This window comes from Myotis daubentonii, chromosome X, assembly GCF_963259705.1.
Source record: "Myotis daubentonii chromosome X, mMyoDau2.1, whole genome shotgun sequence".
Taxonomy (NCBI): Eukaryota; Metazoa; Chordata; class Mammalia; order Chiroptera; family Vespertilionidae; genus Myotis; species Myotis daubentonii.
The window spans coordinates 100,784,024-100,803,858 of record NC_081861.1 but is presented as its reverse complement, the minus strand read 5'-3'; the positions used below and the strand labels follow the sequence as shown (position 1 = coordinate 100,803,858).

Below are 19,835 nucleotides of genomic sequence, written 5' to 3'. Positions count from 1 at the left end.
AACTGAGTGATTCTATTTTTATTCCTATTTTAAGCGACGGAAAACTGCCATCATGGCAAAATTGTGATTAAAACCCAGATTTATCTTAAAGAAAAGAAAGAAGTTAATACGGGAAGTTGACGTGCCTAGAGGACAAAGCTGGCATCAAGATTTTATTGTCCCTCTAAAAGACCGCTAAATATTTCGGGGGTGGGGGGAAGGAAATCGGGATTGTGTTCTTGAAAGTAGAAGGAAAACTCACGCAAAAAAGGCCTCTATTAAATCATCAGTGCATGAAGGAGCCACAGAGCAATCGCCATAGTAGGAGAAGGTGCACGGAGTGGTCTTCCTGGTAGGGCATGCCCTACTATCGCGTTGTTTCCCAGCAGGCGCGAGAGCAGCCGCGAGAGCAGCCGCGAGAGCAGGCGCGAGAGCAGGCGCGAGAGCAGGCATCAACTGTACCCAGAAGTCCTCGGGGCTGAGCTAGTGCGAGTGGAAGCTTCACCTTGAGAGGGCGTGCATCCTCTGTGCTCTGAGGTACAAACGGGCCATGGGGGCACTAACCAGTCGTCTGCTAGGTCTCTGGAGGGCCCAAGCTCCAGAGCAGCTCGGTGCCGGTGGGGAGGAGCAGGAAGCGGGAGCCATGGCAGTAGTTGAAGAGGTGGAGGAGGAGAGTGGAGAGGGCGGTCCCACCCCCAGGCAGGGTGGCGTCAAAAGGAAGGCCCACTCAGGAAGGCGTCACGAACAAGAGCCCCCCCGGAAACGCACCAAACACAGTTCAGGTTCCGTTTACCAGGCACTCTTCTTGAGGGGTGAAGGCAGTGACGTGCAGATCCGCGCACTAGGGAACGTGTGGAACTTGCACAGGACCTACTTGTGCCAGTCAGGCTACTTCGCTAGCATGTTCAGTGGTGCTTGGAGGGAATCAACCATGAATACCATAGAGTTGCAAATGCCTGACGACAACATTGATCGTGAGGCACTGCACGATGCTTTAGGCTCTCTGTACAGAGACTACGTGCTCATTCAGCCCAGCCGAGTGGTCCCGATCCTGGCCACGGCCAGCATGCTGCAGCTCGACGAGCTGATTCAACAGTGTGGGGAGATCATGGAGGAAACGGTTTGTGTCCAGACCGTATGCAGCTACTACTACGCTGCCGGGAGCTACGGCCTCCCAAACATCAGGACCATGTGCTTTCAGTGGCTGCTGCACAACCTGATGACTCACCGTGGTGATGAACTAATTCCAGAAATCAGCCTGGATATCATGGAAGAGCTCATTGTCTCTTCAGAGCTCTTAGTGATAGAAGTGGAGATGGATGTGTACACAATGCTGAAAAAGTGGATGTACTTGCAGCTGCAGCCGACATGGAGGGGCCCCCGCAGAGCCTTATTGTCTGACGCCAACTTGTGGTTTGCTAGGTCCAAGAGGGAGTTGGATGGCACCCCTTTCTTGGAGACCCCGCAGGGCAGAGCCTTCGTGCCAGTGTTCCAGCACCTGCGGCTGGCCTACATAGTCTGTGACCTGCCATCAGCACGCATCATTGACCAGGATGCACTGATCCCCGCCACGTGGCTGACCCCAGTGTACAAAGAGCAGTGGCTTGCCCTCCTCAAGGCTGAGCAAACCAGGGGGCTCCCGCCCACTGAGGTCCACGTGTCCAACTTCCAGAGGAACAGCATGCGGTGCGGGCACCAGGTCCACAGGGAAGAGCCATGCAGCTGGCGGTGGGCAGGCTTCCACTTTAGCTGGGACTTGGTAGTGTGCTACTCCAACCGGCGCGTCACCTTCAGACGCAGTGCGCTGAACAATCCCCACGGCCTCGGGGCCAGCTTACTCTGGCAGGGAAAGGTTGCCTTCCGCCTGTGCCTGGTTTCCCTGGACAGGGCTGGAAGAACCGTTCTCAGGCAGGACACAGAATACCAGGTGCTTTCCCTGGGAAAAGATGAAGAGCTAGAGGTAGCAAACCTGGAGAACCAAGATGTGGTCTTCCCCATATATGTGGCCTGTAACTTCGTGTACCTTCCCAGAGAGAGGTCCTGCCAAGAGTAAGGACCCCCACAAAAGCTCAGAGAGCCCAGCACCTCTTTTCTGGGCACAGGAGCAGCCAACTTTCTCTAGATGCCAGATCTCTCCATGGGATCAACTGGCTTTGCCCATCTCTGGTGACCAAATTCTGTCAGAGGCCCTGTTGAACTGTAGCTTGTGATACTTGAGACTGTTTACCAGCACTTATGAAGAGGACACATTTTGAAGCCCTCAAGCACCTCAAGAACTCATTCCTGCTTTCATGTGGCAACCTGTTCTCCTGGTTTAACATACATAGACACCCCCCCACCTCATTTCTGTGAAGCAAAAAACAATTGACTTTAAATAGAAACTCTACAACTCTTGGTTTAGTTCTTTTTCTTTCTTTTTTTTATTTGCATTTCCCTGGTGATTGGTCATGTTGAGCAACTTTCCATATGCCTATTATTTTCTTTTGTTTGATTAAATAAAATTTAAAGGAATACTTTGACTTCTCTTTGACTTGGTGTTTTTAGAGCAGCCCTGCTGGACTCATTACCACCACCACTACTGGATCCATTGGGATGTTTACCCCTTTCCCATTTCCTGCCACTAAGTGTATTACTTGCTTTACATGTTCTCTCCCTAAGTGAGCACACCTAGGCTACACCAATGATCTTTTTGTTGGTTTGTCTTCAACCTAAAAGTATCTTTTTAATTTTTTAAAAACATATCTTTATTGATTTCAGTGAGGAAGGGAGAGGGATAGAGAGTTAGAAACATCCATGATGAGAGAGAAACATTGATCAGCTGCCTCCTGCACACCTCCTCCTGGGGATGTGCCCACAACCGAGGTACATGTCCTTGAACGGAATCAAACCTGGGACCCTTCAGTCCCCAGGCGGACGCTCTATCCACTGAGCCAAACCGGTCAAGGCATATCTTTTTAATTTTTAAGGGACCTCCATACTGTTAACCATGATGGCTGAACCAGTTTACACTCCCACCAACAATGCGGGAGGGTTTGTTTTCCTCCACAAATCTTCACCAACACTTGTTATCATTCTTCTTTTTGATAATGGTCATTTTTACAAGTGTAAGGTGGTTTTGATTTACATTTCCCTGGTGGTTGGTCAAGCTGAGCAACTTTCCATATGCCTATTAAATGTGTGAATGTTTTTTTGGAAACATGTCTTTTTAGTTCCTCTGCCCATTTTTAAACCAGACCACTTCTTGATATTATTGTTATTGGGTTGTACAAGTTCTTTATAAATGTGGAATAGTAATCATTTTTCATACATGGTTTGCAGATATCTTAGTGTGCGATCCATGACCCGCATGGTTCAGGATTCGGGATGTGGAGAAAAGCCGCACTCAAATGACATAGATGAGATAAGAAATAATAATTTGGAAATATTGGGGGACAGAGGGGAAGGACTTCCACTGCTGCCCAGGCCTTTCCAACCTTTTATTCAATTTTGGATACACATATAGCCCTTAGTCAGGCAGGCAATTCCGGTAACAGACAGACTATCTTAAAGGTCAGTAAATATTAGTAAAGATTTACTCTGAGACTATTTGGTCAGGAAATTGCTTGAACTACCATTGTCTCGACTAAACAATCAGTGCATAGCTCTGGCCCTTGCCAGGGCTCAAGGTTCACCAGCATTCTGGGCTCCTTGTTCACACTTCTCTGATAGTCAAGACAATGGTTAGCTTCCAACATCTCCCTCGTGTCTTTTCCTTAATAAATCTTGAAAAGTGAATGCCGCCTGAAGGGTTTGAGTCCTTTTAAGACTCTTCATTCTGCATCTGCAGACTAGAAATAAACATATGAGAACAAAAATGAGACAAGCAATAGTGGTTATGCTGAGAGGCAAATGTAAGGAGATCCAGTGGAAGGGGTTTAAATCTTTCGTGTCCTTTTTAAATTGTTGCCAGGCATCTAAGGGATTAGTTTGTAAGTTTGCCTGGGATAATTGTATAATATGCTGTTGTAATTCTAAAATATCAAGGGTGGTGTTACCTTTACCCCAAGCACCAAGAAGGTGATTTTTTATTGATTCCCAAAGGTGCAAGGTACTATTATACAGAACGAGGGTAACACATCTAGGAAAAATTATAATGACACTGCAAGGACATTCTTTGCTCTAGGCTGTGAATTTTATCACCCATCCACAAGACTGTAGCCAACAATTCAATCTCAAACTGGATGTCAATTTTTTTTGTATAGACAAGATCTTAGTTACATTTTCCTTAACTTGTTGTACAAACTGAGAAGTTTGGACAGTTTGTACTATGGATGAAACAGCAATTCCCACAATAGTGAGTAACATTACGAGGGCAAAGATTCCTGCAATTAACATTCCAAGAAATCTTTTTTGTCGTTTTAAGATTTTTACCATATCATGTAACAGTTGGTAGGTTTGATGAGATTCCCAAGGCTCACTTAGGTTAGTAGTAACCCAAGCAAAAGCCAGTTGTTTTAAAATCATGAGGGAATCCTTTTGGAATGTAGAATTAATGCAATGAGGTAGTGTGCTGCCTGTGCATGACACCTCATACAGATGGCTTGTAGCATTAAGGCACATCTGGATTGGGCCTGAGAGGAGTACAAAGAGATCAAACACACAGGCGGTGTCAAATACTGTCTTATTGGGAATTCCCCATAAGGTATGAATGGAATTATCTGAGCTATAATTAAAACTATACCATTTAATAAGTGCAAGTGCAGCAGCTAATTTCCATTGCATATTTTGTAGGGGCCAATTGTCATGTTGTAATTGAGATCCAACAAATCCTCCTCCATGCCATGAAATGGAGTGATTAACTTCAACATATAGATAAGATGCATTCCCTTTCCACTTTAGGGTGTGATTGTTACTATATGCAGATCCATAGGGGCTCCAATCCACAAAGGAAAAACTGTTATTAAGTTTGCTGGTGGTAGAGTAATCACTATAACAATCTTGCCAATTAATTTCTTCCTCGGTGGGGTACCATTCATAAAACTTTTTACATAATGGCTTATTGGTGGGGGGGGGTAGTACAGTTACATTTTGTGCACCTCTCCCCGGAGCAAGGAGTGATAGTAGACATATTTGGTCTTTTGCTTCCCCTTCCTTTGGTGTCCATGCTGGGCAAAGGCCTCTCTTTAATTTTACACACAAAGGAGCAGTTGTTGGATTCTGTGTCATACAAAAGGGAAGCTGGGTGGTGACACCCATGTAATTATACTTTGCCCATATACTTCCTTGCCCCACCTGTGGTCTTCTTAGGTGACCAAGGTGTTTGGTATTATTGATGACTACATTAGGTGGGGGATCAGTCCACGTAAGGGGTCTTACCCATGGTGGGTCAGGAACATAAGTTCAAAATACTTCCCAATTTGCCCCTGGTAGCATTACCACAGAGCTGATTACTGCTAGCATGGCAAGAAAGACGTTCTTAGGCGTTCTTGGCATTCTGGTCTCCTCACAAATTCGCTCAGCTTTTTGGACAGTCTTCTTTACCATGCCCCAGGTGACCTCCGGGCTTTTTGTCATTTGCTTCGTCCTCTTCCCACTCCTTATCTTCAGTGGGTTACTTGGGGCTGCTGCTATCTGCACCTGGGGTAGTCGATTGTCTGCAGCTGTAAGGCGAGGCTCCAGATGCAAGGTCCTCATTAAACTGGACAGTTCCTCCCTCAGACACATGTTGAAGTTTAATATTTCTTGCGGGAATCCACATAGGCTTGGAGAAGTTTTCTGGAAATATACAAGCGTACCCTCAACAAAATGTTAAGAGAGGATCGGGGCCCTTCCGTAAACCAGACTCGGAATCTTTCCATTTAACCAGACCATTTTCTTTTGGTTTATTCTGACACCAGTGCATTTCCATGGGTGTCTTGCCATCGGCATCACAAGTGAAAAAAATTAAAGTAATTAAGGCTTTGTGTAAGTCTACTTACAGGCGATTTCTCTATATTCCCCCTTTTTTTGTTTTAAATAATATTAAGAGGCTTTTGGAAATCCTGCAGTGTGCTGAATTTTCAACTTTTTACAAAATTGCTGGAAATTATAGCTTATGTGATTTTAACTGGGTAACAAATTTGTTATTTCTTCTATAGAGATTTTTAGATAAGACCTTAACCAATTAATGTCCACTAATAATTTCTGAAAGTCATTTAAGGTTTTAAGACAATTCTTTTTGTATTTCTAATTTTTAAGGCCTAATATATTGACTTTTAATTACAGTTTCTAAATACCTGAAGGGCATTTTCCTTTATTTCCTCCCAGAGTGATCTTTGAGCTACATTTAGGGAGTTTCTTTTAAAAACGTTTTTCTTTCTTTCAAACTGAGCAACAAACTTTGTTGCTTCTTGGATGCTGGCCAATGCAGCCATGCATACTTTCCAAGCAAAAGTAACTTTCTTTTTATTTATGGTGTCTTATTAATGGTGAGATTTAATGCTTGAACAATAATTTTTAGTTTACTTTGTAAATAGTAGTGGAAGAGATTTTAAAATTTCTCCTTTCTCTTTTCTTATCCTATACTAGTGGCCCGGTGCACGAAATTCGTGCATGGGGTAGGGTGTGTTCCTCAGCCTGGCCTGCACCCTCTCCAATTTGGGACCCCTCGAAGGATGTCCTACTGCCAGTTTACAGGGATCGGGCCTAAACCAGCAGTCAGACATCCCTCTCGCAATCCGGGACTGCTGGCTCCTAACCGCTCACCTGCCTGCTTGCCTGCCTGATTGCCTCTAACCACTCTGCCTGCCAGCCTGCTCGCCCCCAACTGCCCCTTCCCCCGCTGCCGGCCTGCTTGCCCCCAAATGCCCCCCTACCAGCCTGATCACCACAAACTGCCCCCCCCCTGCTGGCCTGCTCACACCTACTTTCCCTCCCCACTGGCCTGCTCATCCCCAACTGTCCCCCTGCTGGCCTGCTCACTCCAAACTGCTCCCCTGCTGTCCTGATCACATCCAACTGACCGCCACTGATGGCCTGCTTGCTCCCAACTGGCCCCCCTGCTGGTCTGCTTACCCCCAACGGCCCTGCCCCCCACCAGCCTGATCAGCCACAACTGCCCTCCTCTCTTGGCCTCTAACCACCTCTACCTCGGCCCCGCCACCATGGCTTTGTCCAGAAGAACATCTGGAAGGTCTCCTGGAAGGTCTCCCAGTCTAATTAGAATATTACTCTTTTATTAGTATAGATACATTTGTCTGTAAATATGATTATGATTGTAGGTATGAGTAGGACCAGGTAAAATTTTATAGAATGGGCCTTTTATTACAGGTGGTTTGCCATGTATGCATTTTTGTTAAAGAAGTAAAAATTACTTTAAAAAATGTTTCGGGAAGACTTTGAGAAATTTACAGTATCTGCTTTTCTTCCAAGAAAGTTGTCACTTTTATTCCAGGGTGAGGATTATTTGTATGCTTTGTATGTCAGCATAGGGCCTCTGTGACTGGGGGACACTTAGCTTGACTTGAGAGTAATTATCTTGCTCACTGTCTGTGAGGGAGGGTGTGTGGCAGAGGAGATAAATACTCAGTTCTGGATTATTCATAGATTGCTGACTTTCTGGATTAATTGTGCAAGCCCCTCCTTTTATTGATGTCCACCTTCTATTGACAGGCATCTACCCTGGGAGAGAAATGAGATGAAACTCTCTTTTTATTGTAAAAAGCATTTGAATTCCTAAGGTGTGATAAGGCCACCCAGCCATCCACAGTCAAGGTACACATTTTCATGGAGGATGTTCCCACTCTTGAATAAATTAAAACAATTTTTTTCTTTTAATTTAAACTTTCTTCTATAACTGTTTTCTTGTTACTTAAAAGCTAGTTTTTTTGAAACTGCTTCCAAAGCTTTTCAAGCTGTATATGACCTTGGAATGAATTTATAAATAAGAATTGAGCCCGGCCGGTGTGACTCAGTGGTTTAGCATCGACCTATGAACCAGGAAGTCACTGTTTGATTCCAGGTCAGGCCACATGCCTGGGTTGTGGGCTTGATCCCCAGTACAGGGAGTGTAGGAGGCAGCCAATCAATGATTCTCTCTCATCATTGATGTTTCTATCTCTCTCCCTCTCCCTTCCTCTCTGAATCAGTAAGAATATATTATAAAGAGAGAGAGAGAGAGAGAGAGAGAGAGCAGAGTATATATGTTTGTAAATAAGAAAACATGTATTTGATGCTCTTAGAAAGTCTTATTTTCTTTCATTAAAACTTGTGCAGTATAGGGAACTCCATAGGTTCTCTTAATTTGAAGAAAGTTAGAGGGAAAGGTACTAATTCAGAGTTCCTTGGGAAAATGTGCCACATATATTTTTTTATGTTTTTTTTTAATCAAAAACTGAAATATTTTCTATTCAGAAAATATATTTGGATCTAAATATCTTCTATAATTTTAACCCTAAAATATCAATTTAAATATTTTAAAAATGGTTGGGATGTTTGTTTTTTTAAATAAGTTAGGTTACTGGAGTTCTACATATTACTGGATCACCTGGGGTAATTTTCTGATTGGAAAATTAAGAATTATAGTCAGAGGGGAGGACATGAGAATTTTTAAAGAACATATTCAATTTACTTTAGAAGCTGAACCTCTCTTACCATGTGACCTGTTTTGTATGTTTGTTAAACTATATTATCACATAAGCATTGCTGCTATTGGGACAAACAGTGACAGTTGATTCGGGTCATTTGAATGTCCACTGTCCGTTTTAATTTGTATGTTCTTTTTGACACTGTCATATGCTCAAACTTCAGTGGAAGTCATGAGAACCTATTATTTTTGCCTGCTCCCTCCTTTATGTTGGAAATATTCTTTTTTACCCAGAGGGACCTTAACTTTGATGTAAGGCATTGTTTCCGTTGCCAACTTTTTTCTTCCTTGCCAAGTAAGAGAGTTGTTGTGAACTCTTCAGTGATGCCTTCCCCAGGATATTTGCAGATATGGTTGGGAAAAGTCATTTCATCCTCGACCTTTGCATGTCAGGTGCTGGGGTGCCCGGGGTGCCGCTTTGCCTGCACCCTGGCTCTCCGATTGCAATGGCAGATCATGGGGCCACAGGCACGGTGGCACCTCTGATCGCGATCATCGGCTGGGGGACAGGCAAAGGCGGCCCTGGTTTTCTGATCTAGGGCTGGGGGGTAGGGCTCTTGCCACCCGGCTCTTGTCTGCTGCCTGGGTTTCTGATCACCGTTCTTCCATCCTTCCCCTTTCCCCTCCTATCATTGTGCCTCTGTATGCAAATTAACCACCATCTTTGTTGGCGGTTAACCGCCATCTTTCTTGGCAGTTAATTTGCATATCACCCTGATTAGCCAATGGGAAGCGTAGCGAAGGTATGGACAATTATCCTTTTTGTCTTTTATTAGATCCTATCTAATAAAAGAGAAACATGGTAATTGGCGTACGACTGCTACCCTTCCCATTGGCTAATCAGCAAGATATGCAAATTAACTGCCAGCCAAGATGGCAGCTGGCAGCCAGGCAGCTTGAAGTTAACATGAGGCTTGCTTGCTTCAGTGATGGAGAAAACCAACGTTCCCTGCCTGCCTTGCTGGCCTCTGAGCCTGCAGTTTAAGAAACATTGTAACAAATATAGAAGCTAAACAAAACCCCAGAAACCTGCTTTTGGGGAGCCCAGGATCTCAGAGCTGGAGTTATACATTGTTTCAATTATAGAATCGAAACAAACCAAATACCTTCTTTCAGCAGCTGAGGCCTCAGAGCTGGAGCCAAGCCTCCGAGCTAAAGCTAGCCCAGAATAAAACAAAAAAAAAAAAAAAAAAGAAAAAAAGGAGCAGTTGGGAGCTTCAGTCCCAGCCTGAAAACAGCCCTCAGCCCCTCACCCAGGCTGGCCAGGCACCCCAGTGGGGACCCCCACCCTGAAGGGTGTGTGACCAGCTGCAAACTGCCATCATCCCCTCACCCAGGCTGGTCAGGCACCCCAGTGGGGACCCCCACCCTGATCCAGGACACCCTTCAGCGCAAACCAGCCAGCCCCACCCATGCACCAGGCCTCTATCCTATATAGTAAAAGGGTAATATGCCTCCCAGCACCGGGATCAGCGGAGCCGTGAGGCCTCCCAGCACCGGGATCAGCGGAGCTGAGAGGCCTCCTGGCACCGGGATCAGCGTGACAGGGGCAGCGCCCAAACCCCCTGATCGCCCTGCTGCTCTGTGTGTGACAGGGGGTGGGGCCACAACCTCCCTATCCACCCTGCTCTGTTCATGACAGGGGAAGGCACCCCAACCCCCTGATCAGCCCTGCTCTGTGCCTGATACGGGGGAGCTCCCCAACCCCCTGATCGCCCTGCAGCTCTGTGTGTGACAGGGTGCGGCGCCCTAACCCCCTGATTGGCCCTGCTCTGTGTGTGACAGGGTGCAGTGCCCCAACCCCCCACCCCTCCACAGGCCCTGCTGTGTGTGTGACGGGGTAGAGCCATAACCTCCCCATTGGCCCTGCCCTGAGGTTGAGAGTGGCAGCGCCCCAACCCCCTGATCCACCCTGCCCTGATTGTGACAGGGGGTGGTGCCCCAACTCCCCTATCGGCCCTACTCTGTGAGTGACAGTGGGGAGCTCCTCAACCCCCTGATTGGGCCTGCTCTGTGCTTGATAGGGGGGAGCTCCCCAACCCCCTGATTGACCCTGCTCTGTGCATGACAGGGTACGGAGCCCCAACCCCCCTGATGGGCCCTGCTCTGTGCATGACAGGGGGTGGCGCCGCAACCTCCTCATCGACCCTGCCTTGAGTGTGACAGGGGGCGGTGCCCCAACCCCCCAATCGGCCCTACCCTGAACGTGACTGAGGGTGGCATCGCAACCTCCCAATCTGCCCTGCTCTGTGCATGACAGGGGGTGGTGCCCCAACTCCCCAATCAGCCCTGCTCTGAGCCCGACCAGGGGCTGCACCTAGGGATTGGGCCTGCCCTCTGCCACCCGGGAGCAGGCCTAAGCCAGCAGGTCGTTATCTCCCGAGGGGTCCCAGACTGCGAGAAGGCATAGGCCGTTCTGAGGGACCCCCCTCCCCCGCTAGGTGCACAAATTTTTGTGCACCGGGCCTCTAGTAGGATAATAAAAGGGCAATATGCAAATTGATTCTAACAGAATGACTGGGAATAACTGGTCACTATGACACACACTGACCACCAGGGGGCAGACGCTCAATGAGCAGCTGGTCCCTGGTAGTCAGTGCCCTCCCACAGGGGTAGCTCTGCTCAACCACAAGCCAGGCTGAGGGCTGCCAGCACAGCGGTGGTGGTGGGAGCCTCTCCCACTTTCTCAGCAGCACTAAGGATGTCCGACTGCAGCTTAGGCCTGTTCTTGCTGGCAAGTGGACATCCCCTGAGGTCTCCAAGGCTGCCAGAGGGATGTCTGACTGCCAACTTATGCCCAATCCCCCAGGGAGGAGGCCTACGCCAGCAGGTGGACATCCCCTGAGGGGTCCCAGACTGCGAGAGGGCACAGGCTGGGCTGAGGGATTCCCCCGAGTACACAAATTTTTGTGCACCAGGCCTTTAGTATATATATAACCTCAGAAATTTTATACTTTCAAAGTAGCCTTCAAACCTGTTCATGTCTTTTAAAAATGTATTTTTACTCCACTTTTTTCTTTCTGTCATTAACCTGTATATATCTTCAGTTATTAAAAGTATACAATATTTTAACCTTAATTTTCCAGTGATAATTAGATTGACATTTATCAACATACCTTTTGTAATTATTTTTAAAGACATCCATTAAATTTAAACTGTTTTTTATATTAAAAATTTGATAATAAACATTTAGTTCAGACCATAGAATTAACCTTCTTTTTAAATTAGACCATATTAAATATTATATCTTAGGTTGAAATTTTACCACACGAACTACAATATATTTTGAACTATTAATTTCTTCAGAGAAAATATAAGAATTATTTTTCTCAAAAATGAATTTCTAAACTTTATGCATTTTGTTATTACAACTATATAATTTTTCCCAATTTAATTTAAATTCTTAGAAGCTTTAAATTTCAGGTGGCAAGTTAAATACTTAGTATTTCTTAAATTAATAGTACTTTTATATTTTTAAGGATATATTTCAAATAAAATACAAGGTATATTTAATTAATAGATTAAAATCTATCCTCTAGATTTTTCATATGAGGCAAATTTAGATTAATATTTTAGTATCTTGTTTTAAAATACACAGATATTTAATAATCTTTATTATTTAATTCAGCAATGTTCTAAAATCTTAAATTACTGAAGGCTTTGGAAAACTATATTTCTGGCCAAAGGCAGGGGGAGGGGATTTTAAAACTGCCACATTTTTCCTTAGAGATAACATGTAAGGTTTCTATTGCTGCCGCAGGCTTCTCTGCTTTTACAGGGAGAAGAGTGACTGGCCCTTTATCATTAATATATTATTACTGAAAAGCTTTACCACAAATTCTTTATTGTAGTTATTTTTATTATTTATGTCCTAACAACTTTAAGATTTTAAAGCCAATTACCATCGAAGGCATTTTCTTTTGGCAAATTTTGCAACAGAGCTAACTTATTGACTTTCAGTGGCTTCAATGCTAAAGTATTATTTTATTTTATTTTATTTTATTTTATGAAAATAGGAGTGCCTCCAAGATTTGGGAGGCAACCTTGGAATGTGGTATATTATTATTTTAAAATTGCCTATTATTATGGAAACATTAATTCTATTGCCTAAATACAGCCTGTATATTTTTCTTGTGCCATTTTTGCCATCTTTTTAAAGAAAAAACAGTCTGGTTTATTCTGTAGCATCTGTGAAGAAATTGGGGCTCAAGAAGTCAGACAAAATAGGAAGGAGTGCGCACATTTTCTTAAACTTGCTTTTCTATTCATGGGTACAGAAATCCACAGATCCATCCCTAAATTCTGAGATATGTTTCATTTGTCTAAATTTTAAATGATGGACTGCAAAATAGAAACATGGCAAAAATGAGATTTTTAATAACATTCTCGAGTGAGCGTCCATTCTACAGGATTGCCAAAAGACCTAATAATTTTTTAATTACTTCCCTTTGCCTAGGGAATTTTCCTAGAACCTGTATTATTGGCCACGTATACTGCTCATATTCTCTCTCCCCCGTTCCTGCATTCTGTTTGTTCTGGGGAGACTCAGCAATGGCCTGGCCACCTATCATTTCTTTCTTATTAAATTAAAGTCATGCTTAATAAACTAAAAATAAACAACAAAGACAGATAAAATAATAATTAATAGATAAGTATCTAATAATTTCCTTTTTAATATCTAGGACATAAAGAGGTTGAATCTGCATTGATTGAATCTGGAGGCGGAATGCTAGTGCCTTTCCCTAGAATACCACATGTGTCCTTGGTTGCCTACATTCTTTTTTGTTTTAATGTCCTGTTCTTCCACAATTGCAACACCTTTTATTCTCCACTGTTACAGTGGCAGCAAGTAAATTTGCTTGAAAAGTGCCTGACCCCACATTCTGACATGCTCAAATAATTTCTGTAATGGTACTATTTTTTCTCAGTGGTGTCAGGCATTTCTTACAATCAGAATTGGCATTTTCATAAGCTAAAATTGCTGAAATAAAATGTCTCCTGCTGCTGAGCTTTTTTCAAGTTTTGACCCACTCTTTCCCAACATTCAAGATCTAATGTACTTTCTTCAGGAAAACAAGGGTTATGTTCTACAATAACATGCAAAAACTGTAAGAGAATACCTTCTGACACTTTAATTCCTTTATCCTTAAGCATGCAAACCAAAGTCTACAATAAAGTTTCTTACTTTTTAACTGATTTCTGGCCCATTAGCCTGGCTAAAAAAAGATGTTCCCACCCTACTTACAGATCGAGACTTCTGCAGCTGGCCATGGGTTTTGCACATGGTGAATTTCCCCATCTTTTCGGTGAATTCTTTTTCCTCACCTATCTGGTGAATTTCCCCCACCTTGCCAGTGAAACTTCATTTTTCCGCTCTAGGCGAAATTTTCTTCTCCAAATGTCCCTCATCAAGGTGCCAGATGTGCGATCCATGTCTCGCGTGGTTCAGGGTTTGGGATCTGGAGAAGGGCCGTGTGCAAATGAGAGAGACAAGACAAGAAATAATAATTTGGAAATATTGGGGGACAGGGACGAAGCCCAACTCAAGGGGAAGGACTTCCACTGGAGCTCAGGCCTTGCCAACCTTTTATTCAATTTTGGATACACATATAGCCCTTAGTCAGGCAGACAATTCTGGTAACAGACAGACTATCTTAAAGGTCAGTAAATATTAGTAAAGATTTACCCTGAGACGATTTGGTCAGGAAATTGCTTGAGCTACCATTGTCTCAACTAAACAATCAGTGCATAGCTCTGGCCCTTGCCAGGGCTCAAGGTTCACCAGCGTTCTGGGCTCCTTGTTTACACTTCTCTGATAGTCAAGACAATGGGTAGCTTCCAACATCTTAGCTTGTAAGTTAATGTTGAGTTCCTTCAACATGTTTTGTTCTAGGAGTCTTACATTATAGTCTTTGATCCATTTCAAGCTAAATTTTGTGAGTGGTGTAAGACTGGGTTCCAATTTCCTTTTCTACATGTGGTAATGCAGCATTCCAAGCACCATTTGTTGAAGACAATATCCTTTAACCATTATGATGTCCTTGACTGTCTTATCAAATATTTGTTAACTGTATATGCACTGGTTTAATTCTGGGCTCTCTATTCTATTCCATTGGCCTACATGTCTCCTTTCTATGCCAACATCATACTCTTTGCATTACTATAGCTCTTGTAGTATAGCTTGGAATCAAGCAGTGTGAGACCTCCAGTTTTGCTTTTCTTTCTCACTATTACTTTGACTATTCAGGGATTTTGTGATTTTATACAAATTTTAGGATTCTTTTTTTCCTTATCAGTGAAAAAATAAAATCCTTTGTAATTTTGATAAGGATTTTGTTAAATCTATAGGTGGCTTTGGATATCATGGGTATTTTAACAATATTATGTCTGCCAGTGCATGAAAATAAAGTGTTCTTTTATTTGTTGGTGTCCCCCTAGATTTCTTTCATCAAAGAATTTTAAGTTTCTTTGTAAAAATCATTCACTTCCTTGGTTAATTTATTTCTAGATATTTTATTATTTTTGTTGTTATGAATGGCCATACTTTTTATTTATTTTTCAGCAGTTTCATATTTACTGTATAAGGAATAAACTGCTTTTGCATATTGATTTTACATACTGAAAATTTACTGAATTTGTTTATTATGTCCAACAGTGTTTAGTTGAGTCTTTGGCTGTTTTCTTTATATAAGATCATATCATCTGATAATAACGACAATTTTACTTCTTTGTTTCTGATTTGGGTACCTTTTATTTCTTTGTCTTGCCTCATTGCTCTATACAGAATTTGAAGTACTATATTGAATAAGAGTGATGTGAGTGGGCATTCTAATCTTGTTCTTGATCTTAGAGAAAAAGCTTTCTAATTTTGCCATTGAGTATCATGCTAGCTTTGGGTTTGTCATATATGGCCTTTATCACATTGCAGTATTTTCCTTCTATACCCAAACTGTTGAGATGTTGTTGTTGTTGTTTTCTCTCATCAATAAAGGGTGTTGTATTTTTTAGAAAGCTTTTCTTGCATCTATTAATGTGATTACATGATTTTTGTCATTCATCATATTAATGTGTGTATATTTATTGATAGTGTGGTGTAAATGTATTGATACTCATAATTTTAACCATTTTTGCATCTCAGGGATAAATCCCATTTAGCCATGATATATAAACCTTTTAATGAGTTCATTAGTTCAGTTTTCTAATATTTTGTTGAGAATCTTTGTATCTATGTTTATCAGGAATATTGACCTACAGTTTTCTTTGGTTGTGATGTCCTTTTCTGGTTTTGGTATCAGGGTAATGCTCCCTTTCAAAGAGAGTTTGAATGTGTTTCCTCCTCTTCAGTTTTTTGGAACACTTGAGAAAGTTTGGCATTAATTTTTCTTTAAATATTTGGTAAAATTCACTAGTGAATCCATCTATTCCTGGAGTTTTCTCTGGTGGGTAGTTTTGATCAGTGATTGAATCTCCTTATTCATTATTGGTCTGTTAAGATTTTCTGTTTCTTCCTGGATCAGTTTCAGTAGGTTGTATGACTCTAGGAACTTTTCTGTTTCTTCCACATTATCTAATTTCTTGTTGTATAATTATTCATAGTAGTCTCTAATGATACTACTAGTGGCCCGGTGCATGGATTCGTGTACATTGAAAGGAAATTAATGAGAAGGTGGTGATGGTGGGGTGGCAGGACTGGGCAAGATGGCTGGACATGCCCTGAAGCCAACCTCCCGTAGTCCCTCCATGGCCAGCCACACCTGGGGCAGCACCAGAGTGAGTGAGGTCCCTCCAGCAGATGGGGTCCCTCGACCTAGCCTGCGGGGATCAGGCCGAAACCAGCTCTCTGACATCCCCAAGGGGTCTCGGGTTGGGAGAGGGCACTCTGCAAAGTTGCTGTCTGCTCCTGTATTGAGTGTCTGCCCCCTAGTGGTCAGTGTGTATCATACCAACTGGCTGGTTGGCCAGTCGGCCAGTCAGCCGATCGCTTAGCCTTTTATATATATATAGAAGACTAGTGGCCCGGCGCACTAAATTCATGCACAGGAGAGGGTGTGTTCCTCAGCCTGACTTGCACCCTCTCCAATTTAGGACCCCTCGAAAAATGTCCTGCCAGTTTACAGTTATCGGGCCTAAATCAGCAGTCGGACATCCTTCTCGTAATCCAGGACTGTTGGCTCTTAACCGCTCACCTGCCTGCTTGCCTGCCTGATTGCCTCTAACCACTCCGCCTGCTGGCCTGCTCACCTCCAACTGCCCCCGCCCCCGCTGCTGGCCTGCTCACCCCCAACTGCCCCCCCACCCCGCTGCTGGCCTGCTCGCCCCTACTTTCCTTCCCCACTGGCCTGCTCATCCCCAACCGTCACCCTGCTGGCCTGCTCACTCCAAACTGCCCCCCTGCTGTCCTGATCACCTCCAACTGACCCCCACTAATGGCCTGCTTTCCCCCAACAGCCACCCCTGCTGGTCTGCTTACCCCCAATGGCCCCACCCCCCACCAGCCTGATCACCCACAACTGCCCTCCCCTCTTGACCTCTAACCGCCTCTACCTCGGCCCTGCCACCATGGCTTTGTCCAGAAGAACATCTGGAAGGTCTCCTGGAAGGTCTCTCAGTCTAATTAGCATATTACTCTTTTATTAGTATAGATACATTTGTCTGTAAATATGATTATGATTGTAGGTATGAGTAGGACCAGGTAAAATTTTATAGAATGGGCCTTTTATTACAGATGGTTTGCCATGTATGCATTTTTGTTAAAGAAGTAAAAATTACTTTAAAAAATGTTTCAGGAAGACTTTGAGAAATTTACAGTATCTGCTTTTCTTCCAAGAAAGTTGTCACTTTTATTCCAGAGTGAGAATTATTTGTATGCTTTGTATGTCAGCATAGGGCCTCTGTGACTGGGGGACACTTAGCTTGACTTGAGAGTAATTATCTTGCTCACTGTCTGTGAGGGAGGGTGTGTGGCAGAGGAGATAAATACTCAGTTCTGGATTATTCATAGATTGCTGACTTTCTGGATTGATTGTGCAAGCCCCTCCTTTTATTGATGTCCACCTTCTGTTGACAGACATCTAACCCGGGAGAGAAATGAGATGAAACTCTCTCTTTCTTGTCATTGTAAAAAGCATTTGAATTTCTAAGGTATGATAAGGCCACCCAGCCATCCACAGTCAAGGCACACATTTTCATGGAGGATGTTCCCACTCTTGAATAAATTAAAACAATTTTTTTCTTTTAATTTAAACTTTCTTCTATAACTGTTTTCTTGTTACTTAAAAGCTAGTTTTTTTTGAAACTGCTTCCAAAGCTTTTCAAACTATATATGTCCTTGGAATTAATTTATAAATAAGAATTAAGCCCAGTGGGTGTGACTCAGTGTTTTAGCATTGACCTATGAACCTGAAGTCACAGTTTGATTCCAGGTCAGGCCACATGTCCAGGTTGTGTGCTTGATACCCATTACAGGGGCGTGTAGGAGGCAGCCAATCAATGATTCTCTCTCATCATTGATGTTTCTATCTCTCTCCCTCTCCCTTCCTCTCTGAATCAGTAAGAATATATTTTAAAGAGAGAGAGAGAAGAGTATATATGTTTGTAAATAAGAAAACATGTATTTGAAGCTCTTAGAAAGTCTTATTTTCTTTCATTAAAACTTGTGCAGTATAGGGAACTCCATAGGTTCTCTTAATTTGAAGAAAGTTAGAGGGAAAGGTACTAATTCAGAATTCCTTGGGAAAATGTGTCACTTATATATTTTTTTTAAATCAAAAACTGAAATATTTTCTATTCAGAAAATATATTTGGATCTAAATATCTTCTATAATTTTAACCCTAAAATATCAATTTAAACATTTTAAAAATGGTTGGGATGTTTGTTTTTTTAAATAAGTTAGGTTACTGGAGTTCTACATGTTACTGGATCACCTGGGGTAATTTTCTGATTGGAAAATTAAGAATTATAGTCAGAGGGGAGGACATGAGAATTTTTAAAGAACATATTCAATTTACTTTAGAAGCTGAACCTCTCTTATCATGTGACTTGTTTTGTATGTTTGTTAAACTATATTATCACATAAGCATTGCTGCTATTGGCACAAACAGTGACAGTTGATTCGGGTCATTTGAATGTCCACTGTCCGTTTTAATTTGTATGTTCATTTTGACTGTCATATGCTCAATCTTCAGTGGAAGTCATGAGAACATATTATTCTTGCCTGCTCCCTACTTTATGTTGGAAATACTCTTTTTTACCCAGAGGGACCTTAAGTTTGATGTAAGGGATTGTTTCCATTGCCAAATTTTTTCTTAATTGCCAAGTAAGAGAGTTGTGAACTCTTCAGTGATGCCTTCCCCAGGATATTTGCAGATATGGTTGGGAAATGTCATTTCATCCTCGACCTTTGCATGTCAGGTGCTGGGGTCCCTGGGCTCCCGCTTGCCCCAATTGCCTCGGGGATCACGCAGCAGGCCTGCGCCCCGGAACCAATTGCCCTGATCGCCCGGGGGAACACGGGGCGGGCCTGCCTCCAGGCTTCCTCTTGCCCAATTACCACGGGGATCACGCTGGGCTCCCGGAGCTGGCCTGCGCCCCGGCTCCCGCTCGTCCCCATCTCCACAGGGATCACAGGGCCAGCCTGCACCTGGGCTCCCGCTCGCCCTGATTGCCTTGGGGATCACGTGGCCAGCACCTGGGCTCCTGCTCGCCCTGATTGTGCTGGGATCACCGGGCCTGCGCCCGGGGAACCCGCTTGCTGAGGGGATCAGGCAGCAGGCCTGCGCCTGGGCTCCCGCTCACCCCAATCGCCAAGGGGATCATGAGGCCACAGGCCAGCCCGGCTTTCTGATGGCCGCCTTTGCCTGCCCCCATCTCTTGCCTGCCGCTTGGGTTTCCGATCACCATTTTTCCATTCTTCCCCTTTCGCCTCCCATCATTGCAGGATATGCAAATTAGCCGCCATCTTTGTTTGCGGTTAAGCACCATCTTGGCAGGCAGTTAATTTGCATATCACCCTGATTAGCCAATGGGATGTGTAGCGGTTGTACGCTAATTACCATGTTTCTCTTTTATTAGATAGGATGTATTTCTGCAGTGTCAGTTGTAATTTCTCCATTTTCATTTCTGGTTTTATTTGTCTTTCTCTTTTTTCTTAGTTTGTCTTGCTAAAAGTCTGTCACTCTCTTTTTGACAACCCAGCTCTTAATTTCATTGACACTTTCTATTGTCTTTCTGGTCTCTATTTAATTTATGTACACT

The 19,835-nt window shown here is 43.4% G+C and overlaps 1 protein-coding gene across 1 annotated transcript; it reads left to right on the top strand.

Annotated features, from left to right (window-relative positions):
• The first annotated feature begins 529 nt into the window (after positions 1–529).
• Positions 530–2,032, top strand: LOC132224269 (germ cell-less protein-like 1). Its single transcript, XM_059679377.1, has one exon. The coding sequence runs from the start codon at positions 530–532 to the stop codon at positions 2,030–2,032; it is 1,503 nt and encodes a 500-aa protein (XP_059535360.1).
• The last annotated feature ends 17,803 nt before the right edge of the window (positions 2,033–19,835 follow it).

Coding starts and splice junctions, on each gene's coding strand:
- LOC132224269 (XM_059679377.1), top strand. CDS start 530: ATGGGGGCACTAACCAGTCGTCTGCTAGGTCTCTGGAGGGCCCAAGCT.